This window comes from Anolis sagrei, chromosome 4 (genome assembly GCF_037176765.1).
Source record: "Anolis sagrei isolate rAnoSag1 chromosome 4, rAnoSag1.mat, whole genome shotgun sequence".
Lineage (NCBI taxonomy): Eukaryota > Metazoa > Chordata > Lepidosauria > Squamata > Dactyloidae > Anolis > Anolis sagrei.
In genome coordinates, this window is record NC_090024.1 from 146,804,902 (window position 1) to 146,827,734 (window position 22,833).

Below are 22,833 nucleotides of genomic sequence, written 5' to 3' on the forward strand. Positions count from 1 at the left end.
TAACTAGGGAAAGGCTGTAGGGATTGTATTACTGTGGTACCTTTGCCAGCGTGGTTGTGTATATTTAAATTCCTGCATAGGTTAGGATTTCATAAAAATATAGAAACAGAACTTCAGTTTCTTCCTTCACCTTTCTGCCTTTGTCTTCTTGCACACTGAACCCATTTGTGAAGGTTATGGCAGAGAACAGCTTAAAGGTTACTTCTAAAGAGTGAGCATTTTAACATGTGATATTGTATTATATTCATTTATGTGGCAAGTTCTGCATTTAAATTAATGGGGACCTCATTTTAAGTCTCAGAAATTTATAGTTTCAGCTTTTTACAAATTTAAACATGACAGCGAACAGGAATAAATTAGATTAGCATTATGAAACAATGAAAATAATTACCATATATACTCATGTATGTCAACCTCATGTGTAAGTCAAAGGCAGGTTTGGGGCCAAAATTATGGATTTTGATATGATAAATCAAAGGCTATTCCACACAGAGAGGAAAGCACCAAGGCTACTTCCAGGGCCCATCCACTCCTGGATGCTACCACCATTTATTCTGCTCAGACATTCAAAAAGGCCAGAAGTAGTGGCATGGCAGAGGAAGTAGTTTGAGCTGCTGCTTCTCTTTTGTTTTCTTGGGATGTGCTAAGCTCTTACTTTTTTTTACCATTTTACTCAGGGAATGGAATAAGTCGTTTTTAATACATGTTAAGGTACAGTACTCACATGGTCCCATGAATAAGTCAACCCAATTTTTGGGTGCATTTTGGACTAAATTTTTTAGATATGTACATGTGTATATAGTAGTAGTAGTAGTAGTAGTAGTAGTAGTAATAGTAATAGTAATAATAATAATAATATACTTTATTTATATTCCACTCTATCTCCCCGAGGGGACTCAGAGTGAATTACAGAACACATATATAACAAACATTCAATGCCATTATACAATTAACAAGTACAGACAATACATAAACAGAGATAAAGGCTTTCCCCATATTTTCCATTTCCAGCATCTGGAGGCTGTGCTCGACTCCAGCCATGGTGTGTGTGCGTGTGCGCGTGCGTGCTGTCACTCCTTCTTCCATGCTGAGAAGCTTTGTCATCCTTAGACATCCTCCCAATTGAATGGGTGTCTTTTATTATCTCCCTGCTTAAAGCAGTACTTATTTATCTACTCACATTTCTGTTTTCGATGTGCTAGGTGGGCAGGGAGCTGGGGCTGACGGCAAGTGTTCACCCTAATTTGGGCTTGAACCACCAACCATTCAATCAGCAGGATTTTCTGCAGTTTAGCAGTTTAACCTGCTGTGCTATTTCAAGTGTTATTGCTGCTTTCTCCTGGACGATGGATCATCTTTTTCCTACATCTGTAACCATATGTGGCCCTAAAGGGCATGGAGTTTTATCCATTCTTTTCACTGAAAAGACCAGGTCTAGATACTCAAAAGCAGTTGGCTATACTCTTGTAGAAATAGCTAGATCAGGATGAATGGATATTATCTTAACCTGTCCAGGGCTGTGGTAAACTCGTAGAATCATGTGAGTGGAAGAGAAACCCACCTTTTGGGAGAACAATCTCCAGAATATGTACAAAAAAGCATGAGAAGGTTGCCCCATCATATACGTAAGAGGATTCCCCTATTAATGGAACAGTTTGGTGCTGTTTCATAGTAATTTAGAATGTATTGCTACTTAATTGTATCTTCAGCTGGCACAGCTCCTTCCATAAGCAGATGGATATTCTTGAATGTAACCATTGGATGTATGTAATGATAATTATGTGAAATTATTCTTTGAATTGGATTGATTCAATAAATGTATTCTTTGAGTTGGATTGATTCAATCAAGAGATGTTAGTCAACACAAGCATTTCCAGAGTATGAGCTGTAAGTCCTAATGCCTACACCGTGCTTGTATTTTATTTTCTGCAGTTTTACATGTTTGTTTGTTTGTTTGTTTTCATTCTAGAAATAAGAGTAAACTTCCACGTCATCCGCTCCTGTCTTCCATATCCATTCTTTTTTGTTATCACCTGGGAACCATTGTGAAAGGGTCCCTTTTAATTACAATAGTGAGAGTCCCAAGGATCATTCTCTTGTCTATTTATAACATCCTCAAAGAAAAGGTAGGCTGGTTCCCCCCCCCCCTCCCAAAGCATACCAAGGCCTCAAAACAAGGTGTGAGAATGTAGTTTTTATGTATTTATTTATATTGATAGAGTCTTTCTCTATCCCAAAGTCTCACTGCAGGTAATGATCTATGGTCATATTTTTTAAAAATTGAAACAACATGGGGGGGGGGGGGGAATCTCCAATACCTGATTGCTCAGTACTAAACCTTTCACAGCAATCTCAAGCAGATATGTTTTATCAAAGGTTTCAAAAAAGTCCTGGAGTTACTATTGTAAGTAAATGCACATCCATCCTGCTGAAACGTGATTGTCAATATCACAAAGAGATGGCTTTGTTTTCTTAACATTGTGGTCTAACCACATGGAATAAGTTATTTAGGCATACATAGATAAAGCCAGAACCTTGAAATTAAAATTGGATTGGATTTAGCTTTGAAAAGGAGACACAGTATAGCTGGAAATGCAGGAAGACATTTGCAGATTGTTCGGTAGTGTTCATTCATTTTCATGTGGTGGGTTGAAATATTCCAGATTGCATGCTTTTGAATGTTGTGATGTTTGGAAGCCATTCCAGAAAGCATATATGCATGCAAAGCCTAATATAAAAAGTGGAGTCATTGTACACGCATTTGTTATACCTTTCCTGTAACCTTGTGCCCAGAATGATGAATTGTATGGCTTGATTTACCAATTTTAAAGTTTTAAAAATTGAAGATAACAACTACTGGAAATACTAAAACATTATATGCATACTTGGCCTGTCAGTAGACAGTATATAGCCATATTTTGCATACAGTAAAGCTTATGAATAATTTGCCAGGACAAGACTATCACAAGCAAATAGGCAACTAAATCTGGTCAATATCTTGTTTAGGTAAAACCCAGTCACACAAACAAGAAAAAGCACTGGATTTTTTTGGTGTGTGTGTGGGGGGGTATTTTAACCCTCATTTCCTAATTTTAAGTATGATTGGCTGATATCCTTTTGGGAAATTATGCTATTAGAAATTGGCTTATGATCACATAAAGTTAAATTCATAAACTTGAAAGTCAGTGTGGTGGAGTGCTCTGAGCCCTGGACTATAACTCTGGGGACCTGTGTTTGAATCACTGCTTAGCCATGGAAATCCATTGGGTGACTTTGGATACAGCCTTGGTCTCAGGGAATAACAAAGAACCTCCCTCTAAAGAAGTTTTAGCATGAAGTCCCTGTGATAGGTTCGCCATATGTTGAAAATGCAATAACAACCAAGTTGAATTGCACAGTTGTGCAGCATTTATCTTCCCAGAAGGAGAGCAGAGGTGCAACTATGCCATTGGGACCATCGCACAAGTGGCTGTAGCAGTGTGTCAGTCCACAAAGTGTTCCAATGAAGAACCTATCCTAATATGCAATATGTTTCATTTTGCAATAAAAGTCCCTTTGTGCAGTGGGACATTTTGCATTGTATAATAATGTATAACAGTTCATCAGAAATAATGGTTTTTCATAAGAAAAAAATGTCAGAAAATCTGTAGCATAAATAATTCATTGTCCACCTGGGGCAGTTGGGATGATGCACAAACATCTGGAAATGTCCAGTGTTGTTTCACTAAAAGTTCTGGAGATCTTACATTGCAGATGGGATGGTTTTGAAGAATTAATAAATAATGAAGAATTTATTTCAGCTATTTTTAAATCTTTACACATATGTAACTAATTTAATGTGTTTTAAAAATACAATACAAACACCAAAATAGACATAAAATGCAGCCCTTGAACACTCAGTAAAGCCGAAAAATACAGATTAACTAGAATTCTGAATTAAAACAACACAAATTGTTCTGATTAATCAAATGCGAGAGTGAAAGCTTCTGCTAAAGGTGTGCCATGTTTTTTTTAACAGCACATTTACATTGGGCAGAATCTCCTTATATAGAAATGTAGCCACTCTGAGATAATATTTCATGGGAAAAAGTGTCTGAGTGTACTAAGTATTATAATTTTCTTATTTCATAAAAGTTTGTGCTCAATAACCAATCTTCATATTTTGAAATAACTTCCTCTTAAGCAAAATTCCAGTTCTGAAGAGTGAAGAAAGCATGGCATTTTACTACATATTTTTTGCACTGACAAGGCAGAAGTACTAAAATGCTGAACTCTGAACTTTTTGGGCTGCAATAATGTCCAAATAGCATTATTCCTCGCTGCACCATAATTACTGCATATAATAATAATAATAATAATAATAATAATAATAATAACAACAACAACAACAACAACAAAAACAGCAACAACGATAACACTTTATTTATATTCTGTCCTTCTCCCTGAGGGGATTCGGAGCAGATAATATATATAAGCACACACAGGCAAACATTCAATGACTTATTACAATGAGACACAAATACACAGACAAAGGCAAAAGCTTCTCCTTTCGTTTCCGGCTCTGGAGGTGGTGTTCAACTCTGGCTCTGGGGGAGGTGCTCTTTCTCCGTTTTCAAGCCAAGGAGCCTATGTCTGTAGACACCTCCTGGTTGTGTGGTCAGCATGACTGCTTATATTAAACTGGCCTAGGGCTAACCCTATATTATATGCTCTATTTTTGGTTGCCACTCAGTTGCCAGTAAGCGGTAACTGATCGTGTATTTCCTGACTCTCCATTACCTTCAGATCTGTAGGCAAATGTGATCAGTGCATGTCTTCAATAATAGTTCATTTGTTGGCTAGGTTTGTGTGTATTGGTTTCTCAAAGTTAAAGAAAGGAGAAAAAGGAAGAAAAATGGTGCAGGACTACCAAAAGAAGGGGGAATCAATAAAAAAGACAAAGGCATAATGAAAAATTTTGATTGGGAAATATTTCCAAATCACACTAAGCAGCACTTTTAGAATCTACTGCTGGGTGACTTTATTTCTGGATCCATGACAGAGAAAATCTGACCACATAGTTCTCTGAAAATCTGGACCATGTAATAATGGAAAATCGTGACGCAGTCATGTTGTTATAGTCTGGCCTAACAAATACTTTAAAATAGTATTTTATACATGCAGACAGAATTCAAAGACATCTTAGATACTGCTGAGAGAGAAAAGTTGGTAGCTTAAGCTACCAATTTGTTGTAACAATTAGTCTCTAGGGTTCTCCAAAATCTCTTTAGATACTATTTTCTACTATTCAATGTGCTGAATGCTTTTTGTGGATTCAGAGGTTCAGGTGTCCAAAGGAAGTTCTCAAGTACTTCTGTTAAGGGGACTGTCTTCTTGTGGGAAGTGTGAAGTGTGGCATGACACCACACCATGTTCGTATAAAATAAGAACTTTGTAAATGTACATATTTTTTGCACTGACAATTTATTATTCCTTTTTCTTTCCCAGGAAAATGCATGTGCAAGGTGCATGTTCAAATGCTGTTTTTGCTGTTTCTGGTGCCTAGAAAGAGGCCTAAGATACTTAAACCAGGTATATTATATCAAGTGAATTCTGGTATAGAAATTTTAGATTGAAAAATCTTGGGATGAAAATGAAATTCATTATCAAGAAAACTTTTAGCAGAAAATATGTATATGGGTAATGATTCCAAAACCCTCTGAACAAATCTTGCTAAGAAAATCCTGTGATAGGTTTATTTTAGGATCTCCATAAGTCCAAGATGACTTGAATAGAATAACATTATTGTCATTGTGCATTGTACACACAGCAGTTCAACAGTAATTCCAAAATATCTGAATTGTGATTCTGAAGAGAGGAAAGATTGCCATTTTCAAAGTGAAAGTGCCTTTTTCATTCCAACTGACTTCACAGTAAAGCTGATTGACGACAAACCATGAAATAATGCCACCAGACACAGAAAGTTGGGTTAAATAAAAGCTAATTTATTTGGCCTATCCTATTTAAGTTAATTGGACCTGAAAAAAGCAAGAGGGAGAAGCAACCTGATGCAGATCCAGCTGTCTACCCTAGATAACATCTTCAGCCTCCCCTTGAACAAAGCATCTTAGCCATAAGAGCAGTCCAATACTTAGCTTGCTGTCTGATGGAGGAAAAACATAAAATCTAGGATGAAATTGTCCTCGTGTGAAAGCCTTCACTTGGGTGATGGGCAGTATGATGTTGGTGGAGGACATTGGCAGGGCTCTTATACAGTGGCAAATGCAATCATGTGGGAGCAAACTAGCCACGTGTTAGCAAGAGCAGTACCTATGGCTGTGCACATAATATATTAACAGAGCACAGAAAAGTAGAGGAAAAGTCAAGGAAAATTACTGAGTTCTTTGCATCTCAGAGAAGGCACATTCCACTGTGATTGTTTATTTGAAATGAAAAATTTCCCAAAAGTAATTTCACAGGCAATGAAGAGAGGCAAATGTCTATACCCTCCCCAATCCTGTCGTAAACTATGTTAGTTACAGATTAGTTCTGGATACATTTCCTCATACAGGTTCTTTTTTGAAATTTCGTTGTTATAAATATTTTTATTCTTGTTTTTATTTTCTCTAAAGAAACAGTGCCCAACCAATTTGATTCTACTGGATTGACAAAATTCTATAGGGCCCTGGGACTTAGAGTTTGATGAGAGACCAGAGGGGTTCTCTGGCTGAGAACTCTAAATGCCGCTCTGCAAAATGCAAATCTCCAGATTCAATAGGATGATACCATCGCAATTAAAGTGCAACCATAGATCATAATTGTATAGTCTTAAGGGAATGCTATCTTGAGCAACCCCAGTTTGATGATTTCTAATGGCAACTAGACTGGCATTCTGTTCAGTATTTATGATGTTGCAAGTATGGCTTACAACACTAACTCAGAGCTTTCCAAACTGTGTCACAACTTGTTTGTGTGTCGACTGCAATATGTCACATGAACGTAATAAGAAACCTCTGAGTCTTTGTGAAATAAGCACTAAATCATATATTTTTTTAAAAAATGAATGAAATATTTTCATGAGGTATGTTGTGAACCCATTTTATTACAATTTATGTATGTGCCCATATTTCTTATAAAGGGTTATTCATCTCCAGTTTGCTAGTTTGAGCTCACTTTATTACGGTCAATGACCAATTCGAGAGAAGAGGGGCATCGTCCCATATAAGCATATTAGAGTTAAGGTTTAAGAGATTTAAAACTTTCAAATAAGTGTATCATTGTTAGGACATTAAGATAATTAACTTAAGAACCTAAGCCAAAAGCCATATACAGGATTATGTTAAAATCCAACACTATTCATGGAATGAAAGGGAAGAGAATCTAAAAGGAGGGAATTGGGGTGCTCATGTGGCACAGAGAAGGGAAGTCTAGTCTAACAGAGGAGGGAGCAACATCCATACTACGTATGATTAAAAGACTGTAGTCCCAATTTTCTGCTAGTATAAATTCCTGGTTTGTATTAGCTTGTGCTATTAGTCATCGACCACTGGATTTTAATCGCTGCCGTGCAGAACTTTGCAACATTGTAAGTTATAGCTGAGTTAGGGTCTGAAAGCAGCAGGGAGATGTAAAATTGTCCAGAGCGTCCTGGGTGTTTATTTAGCCATGACGTAATGAGACAGGATCGTATATCTCTATAGAACAGGCACTAAAGAAGCACATGTTCCGTTGTCTCTATGTGTCCTGAGTCACAGGGACACAGTCTCTCAGAATATAGGATCTTCCAGTAACGGCCTTCCAATATGGCAGATGGGAGGGCATGGCAATGTGCCAGAGTGAAGGCCCTCCAATGGCTGGAAACCTCTAGCATGGTTAGATAATTCATAGGACAGGTACAAAACCTGTTGACTCCATTGATGATAAAGGATGGGGTGCTGGCTAAGTCTGATTGGTGCTCAGTATCTGTTATTTGTTGTTTAATCAAAGATTTGGCTTGGTTGTAACCCATATTGGTTAGCAGTCCTGGAGAGAAGCCCAGGGATGAAATTTTGACTTCTGTTGCCTTTTCCCATCTGGACTGAAAGTCATCCAACATAGTAAGTGGTGCAAGGTCAAGGGAAGAGAGGGATAGCCTAAGCCAGTGGTTCTCAACCTGTGTGTCCCCAGGAGTTGTGACCTACAACTCCCAAAAATCCCAGCCAGTTTACCAGCTGTTAGGATTTCTGAGAGTTGAATGCTAAAACATCTGGGGACTTACGGGTTGAGAACCACTGGTCTAAGCAAATAGTTCAGTATAATCTCAAATCTCAGAAAGCCCATTTCCAGATGTAGGGTGGCATTGGAGACACAACTTGGCACCTGGAGAGCCGATCTTAAGAATTTGGATTGTACACTCAGAAAAGTCAGAAAAAGGGAGTTGTGCAACTGGCTTGGCATCTAATAGCTTGAGTATATAGTGTCCCCCTCTTGAGCTGAGATACTTTAGTATAGCAGACAAACTCCTTTGTGCAGTCTCAGCCAGGAACTGATGACTGGGTAAAGGTTACACACATATATTCATACAACCTACTTTTGATCCATTTGATGGTGCTTTCTGAATATAAGGTGTTTCAAAAAGATGGATCCAATTTAAAGTCACTATATCTCTGCAACCACAAACTCACCCATGAATGAAAGAAACTCTTACCTCTTGAAAGTAGGAGGCATAGAATTTAAAATGATTACCACTAGATGCCTCTCTCAGTTCACAAACAGCCCAGAGTCTCCAGCATTCACAGGATAAGACCTGATGAGATAATCTCCTTTTTGTTGAGTTATTTTTTTCCATTTGTTTCTGGCTCAAAAATGGTTCGTAAAACTCATTAAATCTTTTGTAACTTTTTGTGTAATTATAACATGTTGCCATCAAGAAATATACTGCTTTGGGTCTATCATTTTGAAACACTCTGCATAATGGGTGGCATTATACCTATGAGTGCCCGTCCTTACAAGAGCCAGGGCTAATTGAACCTTCTGTCTAGAGCTGGGAGAGCCTTGGCTCTACTCATATATCAGTTGGATGGGTGACTGTCATGTCTGAAGAGTTGACTCACCCAGCTCTGGGTTTTTTCCCTTTTTACTACCTGCCTTGGCTTCCATCTCCTCCGCCTTTCATTTTGCGGTCTAATTAGATATTTGGGTTTCTGTATGCGACATTGATTGAGACCTGTCAGACTGGAAGTACAGTTCAGGCAGGTCAAAGAAGCTGATTGCAGTATCTGACTGGCCTGTTTTTGTCTTCTTCTGAAAGAAGATTCTGTTGCTATAACACTCCTCCTTTCAGTGAACTGATTTTTAATAGAGTCTAGGATGGAAGGCTGAATCCAGCTATTACACAAAGTAGCAATTATCCTTCACAAGCAGGGAATTTTAGGGCCTGGATTTGTGCCATGGGGCTTTTCTCATGAAGCAAACAGCAGGTCACTTTTTCCAAGACCTTTGATTTACATTCTGTGTTGTGAACTCCAAATGGATTTTTTTTAAAGGAACTTTATTTGCCGACAGTGCTATTTGGAAATGTAAACAGGCCCATTCTTCATTTATCTGTGATAAATACATCTTTGGTTCCCAGGCATCAAAATGTAGGGGCTGAACTTCAAAATGAGAGATAGCAAAGTAATGCAAATGCCATAGAGAGGACTTAGTATATACACTGTATATTATAACGGCTTGCTTGTTGGTGCAGCCTTTGGAAATATAGTTGCCTTGATCTAGAGACTTCGACAATGTGAGGATTAAGTAAGGATTAAATTCTGAAGCAAGCACGCTACAGGCAGGCAGTTTCCAATAAAATTCAGGTTGTAAGTTTTTTTCTGTTTATTTTTTCTTTTACCTCTCAAGATTTTTTTGCCTTAAACTATTGGCTGTGTTTTGGAAAGTAATATTTGAATTCCACCCAGAATAGTGGGACACATATAAAAACACATGTAAAAGAACTGCACATGCAGTTTCACACTGTGTGTCAATAGATATGGGTGTGTTTATCTGAATTTCTTTCTTTTTACTTGGACTTTTTTATATTGATGGAACAATTGAGTCATTGTCTAGAAGAAAATGAAACCAAATCTACAGCTGGGATGTAACTCTTATTCAGATTAAATCTTGGCAACCTTGATTAGCAGTGTGTGTTTTTTTAGAATCGGAAACACCTTTTAAAGAAAGTTTACATAGGGAAATTTCCCTTTTAGGTTCCTGACCACATAATCTGCAACCTGATATAGTGACTGGAGGTTTGCATTTATATATTTTTGTTTGCTTGTTTGCTGTTTAGTTGTTTTCACTGTGATTGTAAAGACAGTGATCTACATGCTACATCCTGAATAGACTACTGCAACATGCTCTATGTGAGGTTGCCTTTGAAGACTGTTCGGAAGCTTCAAGTGGTCTAATGGGTGGTAGCCAGACTGCTCACTGGAGCAGCATACAGGGAGCACACAACTCCCCTGTTACACCAGCTCCACTAGCTGCCAGTCTGCTACCAAGCACAATTCAAAGTGCTATCTTAGCGTATAAAGCCCTAAACAGTTCTGGCCCAGCTTATCTGTCCAAACGGATCTCCCTCTGTGATCCATCATGGAGGCTGAGATTGTCTGGGGAAGCCCTGCTCTTGGTCCCACCTCCTTCACAGGTGCCTTACTACATCTTCCAGTGTTTTCCTGTCTTCACATCTTCAAAATCAGACAAACCTGTGGATATTTCAAGTTGTCTGGCTCTGTTCTAAATTGGCTGTTAATTTTCTAGACTTAGAACAAAAGCAGTGTATGTAATTCATGGAATATTAAATCCACCTTGGTTTGAATGCTCTGCTTTTGTTCTGCCTCTGTTCTGTTTAATATGCACTACTAGAATTGTACATTTTTTCCATGTTAATCTTCTTAACACCTTTGCTGCTGCTAAGTTAATTATTTCTCACTGAAAAGGCATGAACCCCTCATTACCTGAACTGTGCCAAGCAGTTCTGCAGCACTTTAAAGATTATCAGCTGCATTGTGGAATGAGATTTCATAAGCTACATCATGCTTTGTCAGATTTATTCAATTACTATGACATTGATAGCAAACAAAGAAAAGTCACCAGATCCACCTGAACCCCTGTATATGACAGCATGGGCACAAAGCAAGTATCTACCATCTTCTCTCCAAATCCTGTGTTCCTGTTTGCATTCTTAGGTTTTGTTTGGATATGTATTATGGAGAGTAGTATACTTTATTTTTATACAGATTCCAAAATCCTGCTATTTATAGGTAGAGAGTAAAATTAGGAATGTAACTGTTATTCAATAGATACTAAAGACTTTTTTAGTCACAAAAAAACCTAAAGCAGAATGTATGGTAATCCCCCAGGGATGAGAAAAGTGGTATATAAATACTGTAAATAAATAAAAATATTGGAAAGTTCCAGATTTGTTTTGCAAAAAAGTGTTTGCATGTTGCTAGATTTACTAACATGTCAATATGAAATGCCTTTACAATACTGTAGTTCAAGAATGGTGTAATTTTCTCTTTCTGTAAGAAAAGCCAAACTGAAAAGCAGCTGTGTGCATTTTACACATCCTTTTTGCATGTACGCTTTGTTTTTCCAACTCAGTAACTCAGACCAAGGCTGTAGGGTGCTGATCTTTGGAATTTTAAACTGTCTCAATTTTGTATTTGCCCACATGGTTACCACAGGGGAAAGAACAACATTGGAGGAGATAAGATGTCTTAAAAATTATCCTTAAGGCCTGTGTAAGATATCGAGGCTAGAATTCCCTTGGGCACGCACTTATGAATGTGTAACCTAGAGCCTGTCTACACTGATAAAAAGTCATGTTCACCTTGTAGCTGCCTTGATCTTGATAAAAAAAAAGTATGGCTCCTTTAGCTGTGAAAGGGCATATTACTACAGGAACAGTATGCTTTAGACTCCAGTAGGAACTGTATGCTTACAGACTAGACAGAGATTCCTTTAGACTCTCAGAACAGAGAGATGTTTTGGACTATAGGCTATTGACTATGAGAAAGATGCCCTGTGTTACCTTATTTCAAATCCTATCTGTAGCTGGATTCATATGCAAAGTACCTGTATGCTGGATACATAAAGTTTGTGAGTAAACCAACTAGGTTACTTTTAGGTTTATTTTTGTCTCTTGAGAGCATGATTTAAAGGCAAATATATTTTAAGTGGGAGTATATGTCTTTGGGCAACTGAAAGGAATCCTTCTGAAACTCTGCTGTATGTCTGGTGAATGCCATTTCCCCATAAGGTTATGACTCTAACAGGTCATCCCATTCCAAGTATCATAAAATCTCCAAAAGGTTCTGGAGATTTCCATTTTCCAAAAAACAGGCTATAAAGGAACTTAAAGGGTCAACCCTGGGCAGGGCGGTCAAACTACCAACACACCTTTACCCCCAATAGGATAAAAATCACCAAAAAGGCTGACCCTACGTTGGTCTAAGTGATTGACCTACTGATCTTGATAGTAGAGGCCGCCACCACCTCAGTAATATGGCCTGAGGAACCAAACAGGGTGTGAATGTATACGAGGTAAATTTGGCTTGAGTATATTATAACTATGATGAGAGAATTAATTCTAAAAGAGGCGAAAGGATTGAGGTCCACTCTAATTAACGATGAAACAAGTTTATTTTGTATTAAAATGAACAACTACTCGATGTAATGAGTGGTACAGTATCTTGAAGTAATCATAAAACTTTGGTTGCTGGAATCAAACACTTCACTCTGACATAATAACTTTTATATCTGAGAATCTCTTTAAACCACTGTTCTACTATTAGACACAGTATTCCCTGGGGTACAGACCCAAGACAAAAATGGCAATAAGGTATCTGTGAAACCTTTACAAGGCTCACTAAGGCACAGCCCTCCTTTACTAGTTCTTCTAACTCAGTAAAGCTCTGGCTTCCTGCCTTCCCCTTATTCCAAAACCTTAGCGATTCCCTAAAAGTTCTCTCACTTCTGTCAGCCCCTGCAGTAACTTCCACTTTCTAAAATCCCACCTTCTGTCTTCCTCGCTAAAACCCTTCTCCTCTTTTCTCTAAACTGTCAGCTTATTTTCCCTCTCTATCCTGACTCCTCCCCTGATTGCTCCATCCAATCAGGAGTCAGCCTGACTCCTCCTCCTGCTCTGCTTATCAACCAGGAGGCCAGCCACAGTCAGGCAGGCTCCAGCCTAGCCATCTACAAGGTAGATATATCACACAGGCCTAAGCAAAGTGAGGGAAGATTTATCCTCCACTCGCATATCTGCAAGTAATCTGCTCATTCAAATTTCGGATGTGGACAGCAATGCAGTTCCAATACGGCAAATTACAATAAGGTATGGTGTTAACAGGATGACTCTAGGGCAGCTCAAGGGCTGAATAATCCAAATTACCACTCGGTTATTTTGGTGTTTGGACAAGCCATTAGAATTACTCATTTGTGTCTGTATTCACCTTGCCTACATATTCCCTGATTTAAGAGTATATAAGTAAAGAACTCTGACCAAGGGCAAGATGGATGGATGGCATCCTTGAAGTGACTGGATTGACCTTGAAGGAGCTGGGGGTGGTGACGGCTGACAGAGGGCTCTGGCGAGGGCTGGTCCATGAGGTCACAAAGACTCGGAAACGACTGAATAAATGAACAACAACAACAAAGTAAAGGACTATGAAAGTGATAAGCAGCTGACATATTCTCGACCCACCCTCCACCCCCAAACAGTGATCTCTATCTAGCATGAAAGGGAACTGTGCCAGAGATTCTGCCTCTGCCAGTTGCACTGCAGATCCCTGAAGGAGAAGGCAAACGGCCAGGCAGCTGCTTTCCAATTAACAGAGAACAGATCCCTGTCAATCACAGCAGATGCTGCTCAGTAACTGAAGATGTGGGATGGCAGGCTGGGAAGCGCTGTGTAGCCATGTAACCAAATGGATTCCATTCTTCTTTTTAAAATAGAACAATGAAATACAAACATTTGTTGAAAAATGTTTCAAAATACCTTGGGCCAAGATACATTTTGGATTAGGATTTCTACCTCTTCATCTTACATTGTTGTTCTTCCCATTTTTTTAACAATTTACATTACAGAATGCATACACAGCAACAGCTATAAATGGGACAAACTTCTGTACCTCAGCAAAAGATGCTTTCCTCATTTTATCAAAAAATCCAGCTGACACCACAGCAATCAACTGCTTCAGTGACTTTATAATCTTTCTAGGAAAGGTAAATATTTTGTTTATTTAACATTCTGTCTGGTCTCTTTTTAGTGTACCTTCTGTTATCCACGTGGTTATACTTTATGGGGCATTGTGCAATGGATGCATAGGCCATAGTGCATAAGCAGACTTCCAAAGGAGCCTGAAACTTCTTGTTAGTCTCAACTAAAGGAAGGCCTTGTAATAAGATTTCCCTGTGTGTTCATTCACCATTCACCAGTGGATTCAATGATTCAATGCTTCTATTTTAATTGGGATTAACAAACAGAATTATAGCCACGCAGCACCAGAATCTTAGATAGTGTGCCAGTATTCACTAGGTGGCACAGTGGGTTAAACCACTGAGCTGCTGAACTTGCTGACCAAAGGATTGGTGGTTTGAATCTGGGGAGTGGAATGAACTCCTGTTATTAACCCCAGCTTCTGCCAACCTAGCAGTTCGAAAACATGCAAATGTGAGCAGATCAATGGGTAGTTCTCCAGCAGGAAGGTAACAGCATGCCATGCAGTCATGCCAGCTACATGACCTTGGAGGCATCTATGGACAACGCTGGCTCTTCAGCTTAGAAATGGAGTTAAGCACCAATCCCCAGAGTCAGACACAACTAGACTTAATGTCAAGGGGAAAACTTTACCTTTACTGTTCACCAGTGTCTTAAATGTACCACTTTATTCATTGGGATTGCAGAAGGAATGTGCATCCCCATTGCACAGTGGAAAAATAATCAGGCATACTGGCAGGTACATATTTGGAGGCACAAAGTCTGTATTCCACTGGTGTAGTCCAACCACGAGATAAAAATGTGAGTGGAAATTTACACTACCAAACACAATGTGGAATTGTGTCACCAATCATCCACAAAATACCCAATTGTGTCAGTGTTATATACCACAATAGATTTAGGAGGCCTATAGCTATTCTGTCTCACGAACTTGAGTAGTATTCCTTCAAACACCACAAAGGATAAGACAATTGCAATGATGTTCCCAAGAGAAGCCATGTTGAAAGAAGCAAGGCAAATTGAGATGTACTGTTGTGGAAAGAAGGAAATACTTTGTTGGCTGGTTAGTTCATAAGGTCAAAACATGGTTTGAAATTTTGCATTATGGTGACGCCAAGACTTATTTGAATGCCCAGCTTTCCTGTCCACTTTGTCAAACTCTTATTTTGTCTTTGATTGCAATGGGCAAATTATGTGCAAAAGTGTTTATTGCATACTCAAGATATGAATGCACACCCAGTTCTTACTTAATGATGAATTGTGTTGAATTGTGTATTTCAAAGATTTTGGAAGTTTGAAGTTGGGCCAAGGAGGGATCTGACTACCCAGCAGCAGGGAGAAAGAAGAGCAAGGCCAAGTCTAAAACTTGGCAATGTAATGTTAGGCAATGGGATTCCCAAATATTAAAAAGATGGCAGTTAGTAGTCTAATTTTATTACTATTAAGAGGGGGGCAATCAAAGGCTGAAAAACAAAAAAATGCAAGATGGGCTAAACTTGTATTTTGTGTTGTGAGCAAAGAATGGCTAACGCAAAAACATTAAATCAAGCTTTCTTTTTAAAGCAATTATCTTGAGAAACTAAAGACATTTTTTTTTTAGGTGAATGAGATCTGCAACGATAACTTCTATTTAAATGTGGTGTCTCCTTTTATTTTGAAACAGGTGTTAGTGGTGTGTTTCACAGTTTTTGGAGGCTTGATGGCATTTAACTACCACCGTGAACTACATGTTTGGGTTGTCCCATTGCTGCTGCTAACCTTTTTGGCTTATCTTGTGGCCCACAGCTTCTTATCTGTATTTCAAACAATAGTGGATGTCCTATTCCTTTGCTTTGCTGTTGATATAGAAACAAATGATGGGTCTCCAGAGAAACCATATTTTATGGACCAAGAATTGATGGTAAGTTGCCATAAAGGGCAAATGGGGTATGGTTTGAATAAATTAAGAACATAGTCCCACATCATGCTTCCTACAAAATACTAATAACATATCACTTTCCTACCTCATCCCATGTGGAACAGATCATTCTATACATATCTTATAGATTCATTTATTCACCATCTCATCAGGATACTGTATTATTTTGTCTTCTTGTTAATGTTAAGGTTTTATGCACCTGAGTTGCTGGAATCCTACAGGTTACTCCTGTCTAGAAATTACTGACTCAGTCACTACATGAACAGTATCAAATAGGTAAATCGAAATTATTCTAGATAGGATTTACAAAAGGATTTAGGCTGAGTGACTCCTTGCTTCTAATAGTGGTACATATTTCAAAATTCATGCAATATAAGTTGTTAGCTCCCATAGTTATTACCACTCATTGATAAAGTGTAAACCAATGGAGTAATAATGCAGTAATAATAACAAGGTACAAATTTCCCTTTCCCCAAAAGGTTCAGGAAGGGGTTTTCCTCATTAGTTTCTTGCCAATGAGCCATGGTGGTGCAGTGAGTTAAACCGTTGTGCTGCTGAATTGCTGGCCTGAGGGTTAGCTGAACTGCTGACCTGAAGGTAGGCAGTTCGAATCCATGAGATGGGGTGAGCTCCCATTTGTCAGCTCCAGCTCCTGCCAAGCTAGCAGTTCGAAAACATGCAAGTGTGAGTAGATAAATAGGTACTGCTTTGGCAGGAAAAGGCAAAGAGACGCTCCAAGCAATCTTTCTGGCCACACAACCAAGAGGTGACAGCACAGGCTCCTTGGCTTGAAAATGGAGAAAAGCACCTCCCCAGAGCGAGAGAAATGAAAGGCGAAGCCTCTGCCTTTGTTTGTGTGTCTCATTGTATATGATTGTAAAGGCTTTGAATGTTTGCTGCAATCTGCTCTGAGTCCCCTAGGGAGAAGAGCAGAATATAAATAAAGTGTGTTGTTGCTGTTGTTGTTATTGTTATTGTTGTTATTGTTATTATTATAAATGATTTTTAAACTGATCTCATGCTTAATTTGAAATTCAGTAGACCTTCCTACACATATCTAATATTGAAAACCTAACAGTCAGATCTTATCTAATTTCCATAGATTACATCTCATGAAATGCAATCCAGTTTTCTAATCGGTTTTCTAAGATTTTAGATATATTTTAGATTATTATTATTTATATTCCACTTTTTCTCTTTAAAAGAAGAGATTAAAAGCAGCTCGCTATAAAACCAATACAATTAAAACTTTAAAATATACAAACATTAAAGTAGAATTAAAAATAAACAGTGAGTTGCTGTGAGTTTACTGGACTGTACGTCATATTCCAGAAGCACTCTCTCCTGACATTTTGCCCACATATATGGCAGGCATCCTCAGAGATTGTAAGATCTGTGCCTGCCATAGGAGAGAATGCTTCTGGAACAGCCTAGAATATAGCAACCCAGTGATTCCGGCCATGAAAGCCTTCAAAAACACAAAAATAAACAGTTAAAACCCTTAAAAACATTATCTATAGCTAAACCACAGCAGCCCCTGATTTGATCTTGAAAACCTCATGCCCTAATAAAAAAGTCTAGATGTATCTTTTAAGTAGGATCCAGTCTGTATTGTGAAAATATGCTAACCTTTGAATGGAAAGCTGTATTGACTCAAAGTTTAGCCAAAAGAATTCACACACATCAATGCTTTGTGAAGCTATCAAATAATATTTTATTGTTTTATCAAGGGGTGATAGTTTCCATAACTACGTTTCTCCTGTTTTATCTCAGAAAGCAAATCTAGTTAAACGATTCTTAAAGTTGTTGAGTCTTATCTCAGATGGACCAATTTGAAGCTATTCAAATAGAATCAAATAACTCGCCGTCCTTATTGTTCTTCACAGGATTTTGTTTACAAGAGCAGCAAGCTTGAAAAGGAGATCAAACATAGAAATAAAAAAACATTGCATGACAATGAGCATGGCACAGAACTCCAGCCTATGGTAAGAAATAAAATGTGAATGATATGATGCATTTCCATTTGCATGTGTATATATTTAAATACTGCACATTGTATGTACTTGGAGAAATAATGGGACTTCAGTTTGTCTAAGCACCCTTCATAACAGGCATGGGCAAACTTTGGCCATCCAGGTGTTTTGGGCTTCAACTCTGAAACAGGAGGCTGTTAGGAATTGTGGGAGTTGAAATCCAAAACACCTGGATGGCCAAAGTTTGCCCATGCCTGCTTCATAAGATATTCAGATATGCATTTGTTGGAATCCAGGAACTCTTCAGACATTGCTGGACTGCAAGGCCCATCAACTGGCCAATAGTGAAGAATGCTGGGAACTGCAATGAAATTGCATCTACAGAACCATGACTAAAGTTTGTGACAATACATAGAACCATGATTGCCTGCCTTGTGTAATAAATACTGAATCTTAATACGGAGAGCCTATTAAGGCAAAAGCACTGGGTACATTCTTAGAGGAAACTGAATTATTGCCATCTGGAATTTTTTCTATGGTTTACACCCCGCATGTGTTAACCTGATGTATCACCCTAAGTTCTGAAGTTTGGTATGTTTGTCATATAAGCTAGTCATGAAACAAGATTCTGGAAGTTTAAAAAAATTCATTTGTGCGAAACGGATTTTTGTTGTTGTCTTTCTTTTCTCTTTCTGATTAATACAAAAGGTATTTTTCAAGGAGGCCACAAACTTTCCATGGGTACATTCTGACATTCATGTTTCCAACAGTTGAGAGGACATGGAAGGATGCCGTTTTTCAGAGCTCTCACACTCTTTTCATAAAAGCACATTTGACAAAACTTTTCAGTTTTCTTTCCATCCAATATTACCATCTGTTAGAGATCAACAACAACAAAAGCGGTGCTGTCAAATCACCATGGTTGGATAGAGAACTGTAATCCTTGTGCCCTCTCTTCTTTTATAATATAATATAAAAATATAAAGAATAATATAAAATAAGCATTTTAGATGTACAGTCCAACTGAGATATAATTTCACTAACGTCGTCTTAGAAAGAAAAAATGATTGCGCCTCTATAGGCATAGGTTGTTTCATAGCAGAGGAAAAGTATCTGGATGCTTCCCAAAGTAGCTTTTCGATGAGATTTTTACAGTAGCAGCTATCATTTCCTTGCCAAAGTTGTCTGTGCCAGAAAATCGAATCTGCACGTAGTGGTCATATTTCTGGATTTTTGTCCATGTTGCAAACTCTGGCAGCCCTAGGGCCTTCCTTGCATGGTTTTTCAGATCTTTCTGAGGTATTGAAGTAATAAGCTGGTCTAGCAGTCTGGAATGTGTGGTTTTAAGTGCATCATAGTTTATGGGCAGCCGTGCTTGGTTTATTCATTATGTGGATTTCTGTGCATTTTTACCAAAGAAGAAGAGGTAAAATCTGATTACACTAACAGAATGCACAAAAGTGTTATTTCTATATCACATGCATTTTAAAATCTTTTCATACACTGCGTTATTCTGCAGAACTTGTGTTTCCATTACAACTAATTTTACACATTGTTTTTTTCCCTACTTCTAGAACCGAAGTTGAGATGATTTGAACACCATTGCACAGCAAGACACAATAAAGTGAAGGTTATGAATGCTTTGAAGAAATTGCCTCAGCTACTGTGTACTTTTTGCACTAGAAGACAATTGGATCTCATGTCTTCTCTTTTAAAAATCTTTAGCACATATTTTTACTGAAAATAGTTTTTAAGGTTGTTTTATAAAAGTGGATCAATAATAAAATCTTCTGTCTTTTTGGTATAAGGCCTCTTTCAGAATAACGAAAACGGTATAAGCAATTAAAATGTACATACATGGCAAATAGAGGGAGAAAACGTGGAGGCCGTGACAGACTTTGTATCTCTAGGTGCAAAGATTACCGCAGACTCCAGCCAGGAAATCAGAAGACAGTTTCTTCTTGGGAGGAGAGCAATGACAATCTTGATAAAATAGTGAAGAGTAGAAACATCACACTGACAAGGAAGATCCGCATAGTTAAAGCAATGGTATTCCCCGAGGTAACCTATGAATTTGCGAGCTGGACCATAAGGAAGGCTGAGCGAAGGAAAATAGACATAGGTGTTGGAGGAAAATTCTGAGAGTGCTTTGGACTGCAAGAAGATCCAACCAGTCCATACTCCAGGAAATAATGCCCAGCTGCTCACTGGAGGGAAGGATATTAGAGGCAAAGATGAAGTATGTTGGCCACATCATGAGAAGACAGGGAAGTTTAGAGAAGATCATGGATGCTGGGGGAAATGGAAGGAAAAAGGAAGAGGGGCCGACCAAGGGCAAGATGGATGGATGGTATCCTTGAAGTGACTGGATTGACCTTGAAGGAGCTGGGGGTGGTGACAGCCGACAGGGAGCTCTGGCGTGGGCTGGTCCATGAGGTCAAGAAGAGTCGGAAGCAACTGAACGAATAAACAACAAATGTACATACAATGGAACCTTATTTCATATCAGTAGCCTGGATAATCATGGATATACGGGTTAGTAAAAAAGTCAAACTAAAGGTGCTTATGCTTATTGAATAACTTATGGAATCAAGCAACTATGAATTCTTTGCCAGTGCAGGAAAGGAAAAGATTAATTCCCTTAGCTTTGGAGGGCAAGTTTTACAAGATGATAGTTTGTACTGTGGTGCCAAATCTATTCCTGAAATTCAATGATTGAAAGGGGTTTCCTCCTCTCACAGTGGAATCTTAATTTTGAACTGGCCATGTTTTTTTGAGGTGAAAGAGATAAGACTCTGTTAGCAGGTCTTCTCCCTTCAGGATTTAAATACCCTAAAGGCACCAGATCCCATCTGATCTTGGAAACTAAGCAGAGTCAACTGGGATAGGGGACTACCAATGAAGGACTGGGGCTGTAGCATCTATCTCATAGGAAGGAAGGGGAAAAACCAATTCATGTATTCCTTGCCAAAGAAACCCCTATAAAATGCATGTGGTTTCCATAAATTGACAAACAACTTGAAGGCACATAATCACACACACACACACACCCTGTTGACAAAAATAAGGAAATTGTTGGGTATGTCTTATCAGTGTGTGTCCACCTTTTACTTGAAACTGTGGATTTAGCAGCGTTTACCCAGTGCTCAAATGTTGAGGGGTTTGTGTGTGTGTGTGTATCAGGAGCAACTTGAGAAACTGCAAGTTACTTCTGGTGTGAGAGAATTGGCCATCTGCAAGGACATTGCCCAGGGGACACCCGGATGTTTGATGTTTTACCATCCTTGTGGGAGGCTTATCTCATGTCCTTGCATGGGGAGCTGGAGCTGACAGAGGGAGCTCATCCGTGCTCTCCCCAGATTCGAACCTGTAATCTATGCCAATTTCCTTCCTCCTGGGGCCTAATCACACTAGGGAATTATGATGGAACCATTCCACTTAAACTTCAATGGTTCTATCCTATGGAATCTAGGGACTGGCAATTTAGGGAGGGCATTTACAATTCTCAAGCAGAGTCTTGTAAATGCCTCACCAAACTACAGTGCTTCACCGAATTGCAAAGTCCAGGACTCCATTAGATCTTGCCAAGACTGTTAAAGTAGAATAATAGTAATGTAATCCAGGAGGCACAGGAGTGAAGAGGAATCACAAAGCTTGCCTATCTGTTCACTTTCTCTGTACAGCCAGCACATCACTAGATGTTTCTCTGGACTACTTCTTATTTGGTAGTGATACTTTCTGTAATTTGGTGAGACTGTTATTTCTTAACATGCAAACCTGTCTTATGATTAGCTAAGAAATTCTATTTTGGCCCTGTTCAGCTATTCTCCTAAACTTGAAAGGGCAGAAACTGGGCACAAGGGCAGAATTATGAAAGCTGAGGCTGGCCCAAGTATTCATGTGCCTGCCAGGCCCTCAGCGCCGAGCCTCAGCAGGAACCTGTCCAGCTTTGTCAGGTGTTCTAATGGTATTCCAGAAAACACAAATCCAATGCATGTCCAGATCTCTCTGCTCAATTCAGGAAGGACTAAGAGTGAGCAGTTCCATACATCTGCATACATGTAGATTTCATAATTTCCGGTGAACTTCAGAATATGGCTTCCAGTTGCAGTCTGCAAAAGAATTTACCATGAAGTTCTACTGAACTAAGCAATAGTTACTCATAAGTTAACATGTACAGTAGGATGCTCTATTAATTTCTGTACTTTTTATTAGCATTTCAAAATTGTTTATCCCTTGCAGTCTTCACATCTTGCTAACCAGCAGTTATTACTTTAATACCGAGTATCAATAAGACTGATAAAATAATCGTTTGTAGAGTCTCACTTATCCAACATAAAAAAGCCAGCAGAAAGTTGGATAAGTGAAAATGTTGGATAATAAGGAGGGATTAAGGAAAAGTCTATTAAACATCAAATTACATTATGGTTTTACATATTAAGCACCAAAACAACATGTTTGAAATCCAAAACACCTGGAAGATCAGAGTTGGGAACACAATGATATAAACTTCTCTAGAATCTCATAATGAGCATGGAGAAATGGCAACACTGGAAAACCAGTCTGCTAAACATTGATATTGGTCAACTGTCTCCAGTTGTTGGGAGGGCTTGGCTTGTGCCTTCTAGCCTAGCAAAATGGGGCTGGACTGGATAGACTCTTAAGGGAGGGGGTCTCTTGTGTTTCTTGCACCAAGAGCAGAGAGGAGAGCCATCACG

At 38.7% G+C, this 22,833-nt stretch overlaps 1 protein-coding gene across 1 annotated transcript in view; it reads left to right on the forward strand.

Moving 5' to 3' along the window:
- SLC44A3 (solute carrier family 44 member 3) overlaps window positions 1–20,651 on the forward strand; it is a 64,385-nt gene extending 43,734 nt beyond the window's left edge. Inside the window, exons 11-16 of the mRNA XM_060773960.2 lie at window positions 1,970–2,126; window positions 5,488–5,571; window positions 14,092–14,229; window positions 15,888–16,124; window positions 18,029–18,127; window positions 19,690–20,651. Of these exons, the coding sequence (XP_060629943.2) occupies window positions 1,970–2,126; window positions 5,488–5,571; window positions 14,092–14,229; window positions 15,888–16,124; window positions 18,029–18,127; window positions 19,690–19,701 (727 nt within the window). The 3' untranslated portion in view covers window positions 19,702–20,651. The remainder of the gene's footprint in view (window positions 1–1,969; window positions 2,127–5,487; window positions 5,572–14,091; window positions 14,230–15,887; window positions 16,125–18,028; window positions 18,128–19,689) is intronic.
- Window positions 20,652–22,833: the final 2,182 nt, after the last annotated feature.